Source organism: Tachypleus tridentatus, chromosome 4 (genome assembly GCF_004210375.1).
Source record: "Tachypleus tridentatus isolate NWPU-2018 chromosome 4, ASM421037v1, whole genome shotgun sequence".
NCBI lineage: Eukaryota > Metazoa > Arthropoda > Merostomata > Xiphosura > Limulidae > Tachypleus > Tachypleus tridentatus.
In genome coordinates, this window is record NC_134828.1 from 83,124,747 (window position 1) to 83,139,503 (window position 14,757).

General features: G+C 32.5%; 1 protein-coding gene across 1 annotated transcript in view; it reads right to left on the bottom strand.

Moving 5' to 3' along the window:
• Positions 1-7,606: 7,606 nt before the first annotated feature.
• Positions 7,607-14,757, bottom strand: part of LOC143249575 (pancreatic lipase-related protein 2-like) — a 37,742-nt gene continuing 30,591 nt past the window's right edge. The window contains exons 9-10 of the mRNA XM_076499678.1: positions 9,091-9,306; positions 7,607-8,250 (exon numbers count right to left, since the gene is read on the bottom strand). Of these exons, the coding sequence (XP_076355793.1) occupies positions 8,169-8,250; positions 9,091-9,306 (298 nt within the window). The 3' untranslated portion in view covers positions 7,607-8,168. The remainder of the gene's footprint in view (positions 8,251-9,090; positions 9,307-14,757) is intronic.

Here is a 14,757-nt window from a genome sequence, read left to right on the forward strand (position 1 = left end):
ACACCTTACTTCAATTGTGACAAGAATATAGTAATACAACACCTTACTTCTATTGTGACAAGAATATGGTGATGCAACACCTTACTTCTATTGTGACAAGAATATAGTGATGCAACACCTTACTTCTATTGTGACAAGAATATAGTGATACAACACCTTACTTCTATTGTGACAAGAATATAGTGATACAACACCTTACTTCTATTGTGAGAAGAATATAGTGATACAACACCTTACTTCTATTGTGACAAGAATATAGTGATGCAACACCTTACTTCTATTGTGACAAGAATATAGTGATACAACACCTTACTTCTATTGTGACAAGAATTATGTGATGCAACACCTTACTTCTATTGTGACAAGAATATAGTGATGCAACACCTTACTTCTATTGTGGCAAGAATATAGTGATACAACACCTTACTTCTATTGTGACAAGAATATAGTGATACAACACCTTAATTCTATTGTGGCAAGAATATAGTGATGCAACACCTTACTTCTATTGTGACAAGAATATAGTGATACAACACCTTAATTCTATTGTGGCAAGAATATAGTGATGCAACACCTTACTTCTATTGTGACAAGAATATAGTGATGCAACACCTTACTTCTATTGTGACAAGAATATAGTGATACAACACCTTACTTCTATTGTGACAAGAATATAGTGATACAACACCTTACTTCAATTGTGACAAGAATATAGTGATACAACACCTTACTTCAATTGTGACAAGAATATAGTGATACAACACCTTACTTCTATTGTGACAAGAATATAGTGATACAACACCTTACTTCAATTGTGACAAGAATATAGTAATACAACACCTTACTTCTATTGTGACAAGAATATAGTGATGCAACACCTTACTTCTATTGTGACAAGAATATAGTGATGCAACACCTTACTTCTATTGTGACAAGAATATAGTGATACAACACCTTACTTCTATTGTGACAAGAATATAGTGATACAACACCTTACTTCTATTGTGAGAAGAATATAGTGATACAACACCTTACTTCTATTGTGACAAGAATATAGTGATGCAACACCTTACTTCTATTGTGACAAGAATATAGTGATACAACACCTTACTTCTATTGTGACAAGAATTATGTGATGCAACACCTTACTTCTATTGTGACAAGAATATAGTGATGCAACACCTTACTTCTATTGTGACAAGAATATAGTGATACAACACCTTACTTCTATTGTGACAAAAAATATAGTGATACAACACCTTACTTCTATTGTGACAAGAATATAGTGATGCAACACCTTACTTCTATTGTAACAAAATATAGTGATGCAACACCTTACTTCAATTGTGACAAGAATATAGTGATGCAACACCTTACTTCTATGATGACAAGAATATAGTGATACAACACCTTACTTCAATTGTGACAAGAATATAGTGATGCAACACCTTATTCTATTGTGACAAGAATATAGTAATACAACACCTTACTTCTATTGTGACAAGAATATAGTGATACAACACCTTACTTCTATTGTGACAAGAATATAGTGATGCAACACCTTACTTCTATTGTGACAAGAATATAGTGATGCAACACCTTACTTCTATTGTGACAATCATATAACAATACAACACCTTACTTCTATTGTGAGGAGGAATATAGTGATACAACACCTTACTTCTATTGTGACAAGAATATGGTGATGCAACACCTTACTTCTATTGTGACAAGAATATAGTGATACAACACCTTACTTCTATTGTGACAAGAATTATGTGATGCAACACCTTACTTCTATTGTGACAAGAATATAGTGATGCAACACCTTACTTCTATTGTGACAAGAATATAGTGATACAACACCTTACTTCTATTGTGACAAAATATGGTGATACAACACCTTACCTCTATTGTGACAAGAATATAGTGATGCAACACCTTACTTCTATTGTAACAAAAATATAGTGATACAACACCTTACTTCTATTGTGACAAGAATATAGTGATACAACACCTTACTTCAATTGTGACAAGAATATAGTGATGCAACACCTTACTTCTATGATGACAAGAATATAGTGATACAACACCTTACTTCAATTGTGACAAGAATATAGTGATGCAACACCTTATTCTATTGTGACAAGAATATAGTAATACAACACCTTACTTCTATTGTGACAAGAATATAGTGATACAACACCTTACTTCTATTGTGACAAGAATATAGTGATGCAACACCTTACTTCTATTGTGACAAGAATATAGTGATGCAACACCTTACTTCTATTGTGACAATCATATAACAATACAACACCTTACTTCTATTGTGAGAGGAATATAGTGATACAACACCTTACTTCTATTGTGACAAGAATATAGTGATGCAACACCTTACTTCTATTGTGACAAGAATATAGTGATACAACACCTTACTTCTATTGTGACAAGAATTATGTGATGCAACACCTTACTTCTATTGTGACAAGAATATAGTGATGCAACACCTTACTTCTATTGTGACAAGAATATAGTGATACAACACCTTACTTCTATTGTGACAAAAATATAGTGATACAACACCTTACCTCTATTGTGACAAGAATATAGTGATGCAACACCTTACTTCTATTGTAACAAAAATATAGTGATACAACACCTTACTTCTATTGTGACAAGAATATAGTGATACAACACCTTACTTCAATTGTGACAAGAATATAGTGATGCAACACCTTACTTCTATGATGACAAGAATATAGTGATACAACACCTTACTTCAATTGTGACAAGAATATAGTGATGCAACACCTTACTTCTATGATGACAAGAATATAGTGATGCAACACCTTACTTCTAATGTGACAAGAATATAGTAATACAACACCTTACTTCTATTGTGACAAGAATATAGTGATACAACACCTTACTTCTATTGTGACAAGAATATAGTGATGCAACACCTTACTTCTATTGTGACAAGAATATAGTGATACAACACCTTACTTCTATTGTGACAAGAATATAGTGATACAACACCTTACTTCTATTGTGACAAGAATATAGTGATACAACACCTTACTTCTATTGTGACAAGAATATAGTGATACAACACCTTACTTCAATTGTGACAAGAATATAGTGATGCAACACCTTACTTCTATTGTGACAAGAATATAGTGATACAACACCTTACTTCTATTGTGACAAGAATTATGTGATGCAACACCTTACTTCTATTGTGACAAGAATATAGTGATGCAACACCTTACTTCTATTGTGACAAGAATATAGTGATACAACACCTTACTTCTATTGTGACAAAAATATAGTGATACAACACCTTACTTCTATTGTGACAAGAATATAGTGATGCAACACCTTACTTCTATTGTAACAAAATATAGTGATACAACACCTTACTTCTATTGTGACAAGAATATAGTGATGCAACACCTTACTTCAATTGTGACAAGAATATAGTGATGCAACACCTTACTTCAATTGTGACAAGAATATAGTGATGCAACACCTTACTTCTATGATGACAAGAATATAGTGATACAACACCTTACTTCAATTGTGACAAGAATATAGTGATGCAACACCTTACTTCTATTGTGACAAGAATATAGTAATACAACACCTTACTTCTATTGTGACAAGAATATAGTGATACAACACCTTACTTCTATTGTGACAAGAATATAGTGATGCAACACCTTACTTCTATTGTGACAAGAATATAGTGATGCAACACCTTACTTCTATTGTGACAAGAATATAGTGATACAACACCTTACTTCTATTGTGAGAAGAATATAGTGATACAACACCTTACTTCTATTGTGACAAGAATATAGTGATGCAACACCTTACTTCTATTGTGACAAGAATATAGTGATACAACACCTTACTTCTATTGTGACAAGAATTATGTGATGCAACACCTTACTTCTATTGTGACAAGAATATAGTGATGCAACACCTTACTTCTATTGTGACAAGAATATAGTGATACAACACCTTACTTCTATTGTGACAAAAATATAGTGATACAACACCTTACTTCTATTGTGACAAGAATATAGTGATGCAACACCTTACTTCTATTGTAACAAAAATATAGTGATACAACACCTTACTTCTATTGTGACAAGAATATAGTGATACAACACCTTACTTCAATTGTGACAAGAATATAGTGATGCAACACCTCACTTCTATGATGACAAGAATATAGTGATACAACACCTTACTTCAATTGTGACAAGAATATAGTGATGCAACACCTTACTTCTATGATGACAAGAATATAGTGATGCAACACCTTACTTCTATTGTGACAAGATTATAGTAATACAACACCTTACTTCTATTGTGACAAGAATATAGTGATACAACACCTTACTTCTATTGTGACAAGAATATAGTGATGCAACACCTTACTTCTATTGTGACAAGAATATAGTGATGCAACACCTTACTTCTATTGTGAGAAGAATATAGTGATACAACACCTTACTTCTATTGTGACAAGAATATACTGATGCAACACCTTACTTCTATTGTGACAAGAATATAGTGATACAACACCTTACTTCTATTGTGACAAGAATTATGTGATGCAACACCTTACTTCTATTGTGACAAGAATATAGTGATGCAACACCTTACTTCTATTGTGACAAGAATATAGTGATCAACACCTTACTTCTATTGTGACAAAAATATAGTGATACAACACCTTACTTCTATTGTGAAAAGAATATAGTAATGCAACACCTTACTTCTATTGTAACAAAAATATAGTGATACAACACCTTACTTCTATTGTGACAATCATATAACAATACAACATCTTATTTTATTATGACGAGAATATAGTGCTACAACAACACCTTACTTCTGTTGTGACAAGAATATAATAGTACAACTTATTGTATTTTGACAAGACTATAGTGATACAACACCTTACTTCTATTGTGACAAGAATATAGTGATACAACACCTTACTTCTATTGTAACAAAAATATAGTGATACAACACCTTACTTCTATTGTGACAAGAATATAGTGATGCAACACCTTACTTCTATTGTGACAAGAATATAGTGCTACAACAACACCTTACTTCTGTTGTGACAAGAATATAATAGTACACCTTATTGTATTTTGACAAGACTATAGTGATACAACACCTTACTTCTATTGTGACAAGAATATAGTGATACAACACCTTACTTCTATTGTGACAAGAATATAGTGATGCAACACCTTACTTCTATTGTGACAAGAATATAGTGATGCAACACCTTACTTCTATTGTGACAAGAATATAGTGATACAACACCTTACTTTTATTGTGACAAGAATATAGTGATGCAACACCTTACTTCTATTGTGACAAGAATATAGTGATACAACACCTTACTTCTATTGTGACAAGAATATAGTGATACAACTCCTTACTTCTATTGTGACAAAAATATAGTGATGCAACACCTTACTTCTATTGTGACAAGAATATAGTGATACAACACCTTACTTCTATTGTGACAAAAATATAGTGATGCAACACCTTACTTCTATTGTGACAAGAATATAGTGATACAACACCTTACTTCTATTGTGACAATCATATAACAATACAACATCTTATTTTATTATGATGAGAATATAGTGCTACAACAACACCTTACTTCTGTTGTGACAAGAATATAATAGTACAACATCTTATTTGATTATGACGAGAATATAGTGATATAACACCTTACTTCTGTTGTGACAATCATATAATAATACAACATTTTATTTGATTATGACGAGAATATAGTGATGCAACACCTTATTTCTGTTGTGACAATCATATAATAATACAACATTTTATTTTATTATGACAAGAATATAGTGATACAACACCTTACTTCTGTTGTAACAAGAATATAATAATACACCTTATTTTATTTTGACAAGAACATAGTGATACAACACCATACTTCTGTTGTAACAAGACTATAGTTTCTCAAGTAAAGGAGTTAGATTAGACTTTCAACAGCTATAAACTTCAGGCTGATTTTTTGACGGTATGGGACTCGAGCTACAGAACCTCAGCTCCATTTTACAACTTGCCAACTACTGTGCCTTACTCGGCCTCGAAATTTCCAACACAAAGTTGTGGCTGTAATAAATACAGAAGTTAACCATATGCGGGAGATAATTTAACATTTTGTCCAAACGTTACATGATACATTACAATGTGTGCCAGTTATCTTAATGAGTTATGAGTGGAAATAATATCAAATAGTTTTTCAAACTTTAAGAAAATGGCAATTTAGAAAAAAAATAAAAATTTGTACATTGAAGTTAGTAAACTCAAAATACGTTAACCCTTCATATAGAGCTAAACTTCATAAAACAAAGTCACATATTCAACTGCAGGTTATGTCGATGGCATATTTATGATAATTTGCAGTAAACCTTTGAGGAGGTACAAGATTGATTTAGGTTATGAATATTTTAATCACCAGTTTTCTCTGCTCCAGTTTTTGTTTTGAATAATGTTTTTTGAAAATTAGGAAAATGTTTTAAGTTTATAATTGGCTTGGATTTTTAATGAATCGTAAAAATATTTAAGTATTTTGTAAGATACATTTTCCTAAAGTTTAAAACTTTCTACATATTTATGTATGACGAAAACATTAGGTAACAAAGAATACGTAAGAATGAACGTTTATATTGAAAAGATAATGTTAATATCTCAGATCCACAATAACAATGTTCCAATAATAATGTAATTTTGAAAATTTTACAGATCAGTTTACTGAGAAAATAAATATCACAACAATCTAAATAATACATCATCATTATAACAATATTAACCTAATACTTATATAAAAATAGTGACAATATAATAGCACGTGTTTAATAATTAAAAGAAAGAAGTGCAATTATCACACATAGTCGTAATAAAAATAAAGTAAAAATAGAATCAGTACAAAAGCGTTATGTTTAATGAAGGTAACATTAATAAATATCAGAAACACACTCTATTTTTTATACAGATTAAGAGAAAACTGTTAGTTCATTAGTGTTGTATTTAATGATAATTTAGTAAATAAATAATAATTTGAACTATAATTTATGTTAAGTAACAATGAAACAACGGTAGTAACATTAACATCACAATAGGGTAAGTAAAATAGTTAAAAAAGTGGGTTGTGGTAACGAATGTTTGATGAAAAACATAGAATAAATATTAATAAAATATGGTATTTTTAATGCTTATTTATTAAATAAAAAGTGCCTGAAATGTGTACGTGTTAATAAAGAATAAAGATAGGAGTGTAACACTACTATATGTGTAGGAAAGTGGGTTGTATGAAAATTTAAATTTAATACTACAATGTATGTATATGGAAGGGTATATAAAAATCAAAGTACGAAATTAAAACAGCAATGTGTGCATAGCAAAGGTTATGTAAAACAACAGCATCAATCCAACACTATTTTAAACGTGTAATGTTTTAGTATTATAATTACAAATACAAGTTATAAATGTAAGAACATGTTGTTTTATGTACCAGCAAGGAAAGAACACTCAGTACCAATTGAACATGTATGTTTATTTTAGATGACATCAAGAAAATGTGCGAGAGAATGTTTACATAACAAAAATAAATCCAGTGTGCAAACTGACTTATTACATAATAAAAGAGTGCTGTTATCACCAAGGTAGTTCTATTATTGAAAGCATAGAAAACAGGGGCGAAGATACGATCAGTCTAATGTGAAATGTTTTGTAAATGTTCATTAAGAAAAGTTGCTTACGAAAGTTACATATCACAGAGAGGTGTAAAAATAGTAAAGCAGTTAAATCGTACAAATACAGTAATTCTATACTGCATCAAAATCTTAAAATTGAAAGTATAAGCAATTTTAGGTGAACGATAAGAAATGTAGCTACTTTATTACCAACCTGAGGAGAAAAATAACGTAATAATACAAATAATTATAGAAAATATTACAAATAATTACAGAAGATAATACAAATAATTCACAGAAGAGAGGCACTAATTTGTTTTTGCAACTACTATCAATAATTTCAGTCTTTGTTTTTAAGGAGCAACAATTTTGTTTGTATATTTCATTTAATTATTTTCCGAACTATACACACTCCTCGCTCTTAAAGAAAGGTTTCACTTCATTTGGATAAAGATCTGGTTCTCCAGGTGAGCAAAATTTTGTCCTAAAAGAAATGTGACAAAATTAAAGAATTAGTATGTTTGTTTGTCAGAGGTTCATACCGACATGTGAGCATTTCATGTGTCATTTCATGACACCAAAATTTATCGACACTTTTAACGAAAAAAATATTTTTTTTTTGAAAACGTAAACGTAGTGGGTTACTTATCTTACTTTATCTCCAAACACTGATAAACAGACTGAACTGTCAGCAATAAATACTGATAGATAGAACTGACAACACTAGTCACGGATAGTTAGAATAAAATATAAAAAACTAAACCGTCAACACTATACTACAACAGAAAAGTTGAGCCAATGAAATAAGATTTCAATAAATACAGTAAAATCTGACCATTAGGTACTCGATAATAATTAAACTATCATCGCTAGTTATACAATGATAAATAGCTTAACTGTCAAAGCTAAACTTCAGTCAATGATAAAAGCAAGTTATTACCATTATACGCTTAAAGTTAGTTATTATTACCACTTTACACCTAAAGTTAACTATTACTACCATTATAAGCCCAAGTTATCCATTAAGATTATTTTAAATATTTTTTTCATTTTCCTTGAAGCTAATTAAATACATTTATATGTTTATGTAATATAAATAATAGTTGCTCCCTTTTAATCCACATAACTAAAATATACTGCATTTTAACTTCATGTTTGCTCTTTACCTAAAGTTAAATACTATCACACCACGTATTTTGTTTTCAAATCTACATAACCAATATTGATTTAAAGACTCAATTAATGTTCGACTTCTCTCTAAACCTAAGAATTCCTTCTTGCGCTTATTTTTCAGGAAATTCGCGTAATTAAATAAAATGTTTACCTGATTCCACTTTCCAAGTTATTTACTTCAAACCTTTCTACAGGAAGTGCTGAGAGTTTGACATTGAAAGGAGCGAAGCTGCCTTGCCTATTGTGGTGGAAATTGCCAAAAGGCGTATTCACAGGTTTCCATTCAGCATCAATACGGTTAATACTTCCAAGGTCAGTTGAACTAAGCAAAAACTCAACCTCTTTCTCAGGCGAGAACAACACAGGTCTAATGAAAGGAGTAATTTTGTAACAATTAATTTTTCTTAATACTTGAATATAAAATATAAAAGAGAAACAAGAAAAAACTGCTAGAATTAAATAAAATAAAAAACATTAAGGCATTCAAATTAATTAACCAAAAACAATTTAATTAATAAATCTTTAATTAAATTAATTTATGTTTAACAGCAAATGACTAGTTTTATAAACATTTCTATAGCTGGGTATGGCCATCGGGAAAATATGATAAAAACATCATTTTGAATTAACCAGTAAAATATTTCCTTTTCTCATGTATTAATTCTGCAAAGTCACGACGACATTTATAATTAATTGTACAAAACCTGAGTGATAAAGAGTTATACCTGCTAAACCAGTTCAACATTTATACTTCTTCGTATTTAATATGTAAGAACTTAATGAAAAAAGTCATTTCTGATAAACTAGTTGAACATTTATACTTCCTTTTATTTAATATGTAAAGACTTAATGAGAAAAGGAAATATGCCAAATAAATTCAATACTTATATTTTTGTTCTATATAAATCTGTCAATATACAAGGAGGATAAAGAAATTATACGAAAAAAATGAGTGTAAAAATTATATTTGGTTATTATAATGGAAGAAACTGTCGCATGTGATAAACTTGTCTGAACATATTTTATGTACTGAATGTGTCAAAACACAAGACTATTGTTTGTTATGAAGCACAAAGTTACACAAAGGGTTGTCTGGGTTCTGCTTACCACTGGTATTGAAACCTGGTTTTTAGAGGTATAAGTATGTAGAAATACCACTGCGCTAATTGGGCTTAGTTATATTAAATATCTCAAGACAAGAGGGTAAAAATCTGATGAATTATGCAACCCTTTGTAATACTGTGTTTTAAATGTGTCAAAACACAATACATCAATTTCATCTGAAAAATCAGCCAACGTTTGTGCTTTTGATTAGCAATTTTTATTAAGTAACAAGTCTTTTCGGATAAATCAGTCCAATATCTATATCTTTGATTATTGACTCTGTAAAGACGCCAGAAAGATATAATATATTATGTTCCAGATCACCATTTATAATTCTGTCAAAGCACAACGAAAAGTCCTATTTAAGAAACCATTTGTAATATTTGTATTTTCGTTTGAGTTTGTCACGATGCGAAAATGAATATATTTAAAAACAGTTTAACATCTGTATTTTAGTGTACTCTTTTTAGACACAAAAACATATCTGATAAAGCAGTCCAACATTGTACTTCTGTTTACTGACTGCGTGAATACAAAAGAAAAAAAACAAAAACTCATATGATATGCCAGCCCTCCATTTATGTTTGTGTGTGCGTGTGATTAATTTTTCAAGGTACAGAAAACCCACAAAATCACGTCATATTTAATCAGGAAGCAGACAATTTGTGCATTTTTGTTTACCTACCTTTACACAGTACAATACCACAAAACCTTGTATAATGTACTACGTAAGCATTTGACTATGTCTGTACTGATTCTGCCTAAATATAAGAAAAAATCATATGCAATAAAGTCGCCCAATACGCGTGTTTCTGTGTACTTACGCTGTCTGGATAAACGAACATATAAATTAGTCTGACATTATTATTTCAGTATAATAAATCTGTTATGAGAGAAGAAAGAAAAACATTTGATTACCAACACAAACATGTTTATTTCTGTGTAATATATTTCATTAACAACACTAACATTTTCATGTCTGTGTACTGGCACTGTGAGGATACAGAAAAAAAAAAAGTCAATTGTAATACATCGCTCGTCTGCTGTATTACTTTGTATTGAACTTTACACGTCAACATTTGTTTTCCTTTTTAATGTATCTTTAAGACACACCCATGTCAAATAAAACACTTTAGATTTTGCATTTCCGTAGAGACACAAGAAAAACAACAACAATAATTACATTTAAGAAAACACGTCTTGTTTGTTTTTATGCTAATTCTGTCAGAAAAGAATGAGAAATACTTTATCTAAAAAAACATTCCAGCATTTAAATTTTATACGTAATTAAGACATAAGAAAAAGTCGCTCCAAGCAACAAATTCCTTCAGTTAAGTAAGTTGCGTAGAGAAAAAGAAGGTACTGGGAACACATTATATGTATTGATCCAGGAAACAGCTGTCATTTCACCAGAAAGAAACGATATACGTTATAATACTTATGGATTTGTTGAGTCCTTCTTCATCGAAGATAAAATTGAAAAGAAAATAGATGACGAAAGAAATTTGTAACACAACCGGTAAAAAAAATCGTAAAAGTAAAATCGTTATAAAATATAAAAAAACGTAAAACTAAAGAAACTTCAAAAAGCTGGTAAGAAGATTAAATAGAATTAGAAAGACCAATGGCCCTTGAAAGTTTAACACTCCTACGAAAAGACGTTTCTAGTCCTGATTTCTCCAAGCCCGTTCCCCTGGCTGTGGTTTCGCTAGATAGTAGATAGGGACAGTGGGAATCTCGTTAATCCATTCACTAATGGATTTAAATGGCAATTTCATTTAAATACAAAATTATTAGCCTAATATTATAACCTTTCAAGTTGCTCTGGGGCCTATTAGGCCCCACTTTTCGTAGGAGTGTTAAAAACGCAAGTTTTTACCCATAGTAAAAACATGTTTAAAATAGTGCCATCGTTTAAAGTCGTAACGACGGCACCACAGTAAAAGTGGGATATTGTAACTTGAGTGTCCCAAAGACCACACATTGTTGTGGGATATTGTAACTTGAGTGTCCCAAAGACCACACATTGTTGCATCAGTCGCAAATAAAAGAAAACGATGAGTTTAAAAACTGTGACCAATGTGTAACCTAGTCAGGACAACTTCCGATCTTTATGGAAAAACAACAGCCAAAGAGCAACTGAAGCTTTCATTTGGGAGAATTTGTTAGCACGTTGCTCATTCCAAGTCGACTGTCAACTGGCGCGGAGCCGAGTGTTGAACACAGGACTATGGTCCATGTATGGGACACACACGGCCGTGATGTGACAGCACCAGAGCAGACGAACTTTGCTGCACTGTCAACAAGCTCACTCCCGCGAATACTGACGTGGCCTGGCATCTAGAAAATTTGGATAGAAACGGAAGATAAAATATGGGCCGGTCAGTTTTGAATATCGACGAGAAATAAAGTGAAGCGATTCCAGGGAAGTGGAGAGTTAAAAGAATCGGTATAAATAGTACAATTACATAGCTTATACGTGATCAAAGGCAAGAGAACTGGTATACAACTCGGCAGTGAGTACAGATTCTGTAGATAGATCCTTTGAGCAACCAATAAATCAGAACAGATCATGGCAGAGCACACAGAGTCATCTGATTTCGAACCATCCGTATAAACTGAAATAGAAAAAATGTTTCGAAAGATATTTGGCAAATAGAAGGCGATACTTCCAATCTGAAGTATCTGCCTTTCACAGATGACTCAAATAATGATTACAGATGGGGATGGTAATAAACCATCGTGAGATGGGCTGACTAGTGAAGACAGCAACGTCATCTAAGGACACACCAAGTTCAACTGTCTGTGGCTGGACACAAAAGCCAAAAGAAAGAATGGCAAACCATCTATTCTGATGAAGGAAAACACAACCCCAAGTTGGATTCTGTGGTAAGGATCACAGTTTTAAAGAATACTGTAAAGAAAGTTGCAAATGATGGAGGTGAAGGGGAGAAAGCACTGAGGATTAAAATGAATACCTTATTGGTGACAAAGTGCATTCAAACGGTTTTAAAGAAAGAAAAGGTAAAACCATTTTCTTTGGTCCACTTCAACAAATGATTGAGGGCTGTATAAAGCTTCTGCTGAATAAACCTCATGCTCGACGACTGATATAAGACGTGAAAGTCGTCGACATAGAGCCTGTTTGCAACAGCAGAAAGAAGTTGTGCAGTGATAGCATTAATCTTTACACTGAAAAGTGCGACACTCAAAACAGAGCTCTGAGGGACTTTCACGTTTCTGTTAAAAAGAGTGAGAAAGCGTCGAGTCCATTCGGACTTGGAATCACCAGGCCATTAAAAAGTTCTATACAAAAGTGGGTAAATTGCTACACAAACTATATGAATGGAAGTCTCGTAAAATGCCGTACTTTTGTAGTACTCTGAGCTTTCTCACAGTCAAAGAATACAGAAACAAGATGTTGTTGCTTGAGAAATGCTTCTCTGATTGACGTTTCAAGTTGAATCAGGTGGTTCACAATGGAGCACTGTCGTTGGAACACACATTGGATGGATAAGAGAAGGTTGTTTGATTCAATGAACCACATAAGATGAGCATTCACCATTTTCTCTAAGACCTTACGGATACAGCTCCTCAAAGCAATTAAATAATAGTTAGAAGTAATTTTGGTATCCTTTCCAGGATTAGATAATGAGAAAACAATAGCCAAGCACCAAGCACCAGGAAAAAGTTCATCCTAGATCTAGTTAAAAACAATCCGAAGAATAGTAACAGAGGCAGGAGAGAGATGACGCAGCATCTTGTAGTACATATCATCAGTTCCTACGGTAATACTGCCAAACCGATGAAGAGCAAGCTTAAGTTCCACCAGTATAAAGAGGCGTTTATATTCATAGGGACTATTGGTCCAAAAATAAAGATGCAATCACTCTGTCCGAGATTTTATGGCCAAGAAGGTGATGGAAGAAACAGTAGTGCTAGATGCATGAGTAAAGCTTTCGCCAAAAGTATCGGTGAAGCTCTTGACATCGGTAACTTCCTGGCCATTGGAAAGCAAGTTTAAAAGTGGAGTTAAGTATTTTGACTACTAATCTTCCGAATCTTCTCCATATGATATTAGAACTGGAGGTAAAAGAGACGCTAATTCTGAGCTTAATTCAATATTTCTTCTGGCTTTAGTGTCTTACCTGCCGAGCACAGGTATGGGCCTACTGAAAAGCAATGTGGTTTGAAAGTGTGGGATACCTATGAAAGATACCCTAGGCTCGTTTTTAGCCTTCCATGCCATTTAGCAGGCAGAACTCTACCATGGATGAGGAAACAGTAGAAAATGTCTTGAAGGTTTAGGAATAGATTGAGCAGCAGCTTGGACAATACCGTCAGTTACTGCTTCCACACAGTCTTCTATTGATGGCTTACAGATGACAGCAGGATCAAGTTCGAGGAGAGAAGTAAGAGGCCCACTTGGCCTGGCCAGCTTTCATCAAGACATACGGGTTAGATAGCATTAACCATGACCAGTCTCTCACAAAATAAAAGTGATCACTACCCCATGGATCATTGTCAACCCCAAAGAAAAGTAAGAGTAAAGTGAAGGGGAGCAGATAGACAGATCAGTAGCAGTAAAGACTGACTAGATGCATGAAAATAACTATAAGAACCAGTATTAAAGAGATAAATATTGTAATCCAAGAGGATATACTCTACAGAACGACCCCTCCCATCAACATCAGCACCACCCCTACATGCACTC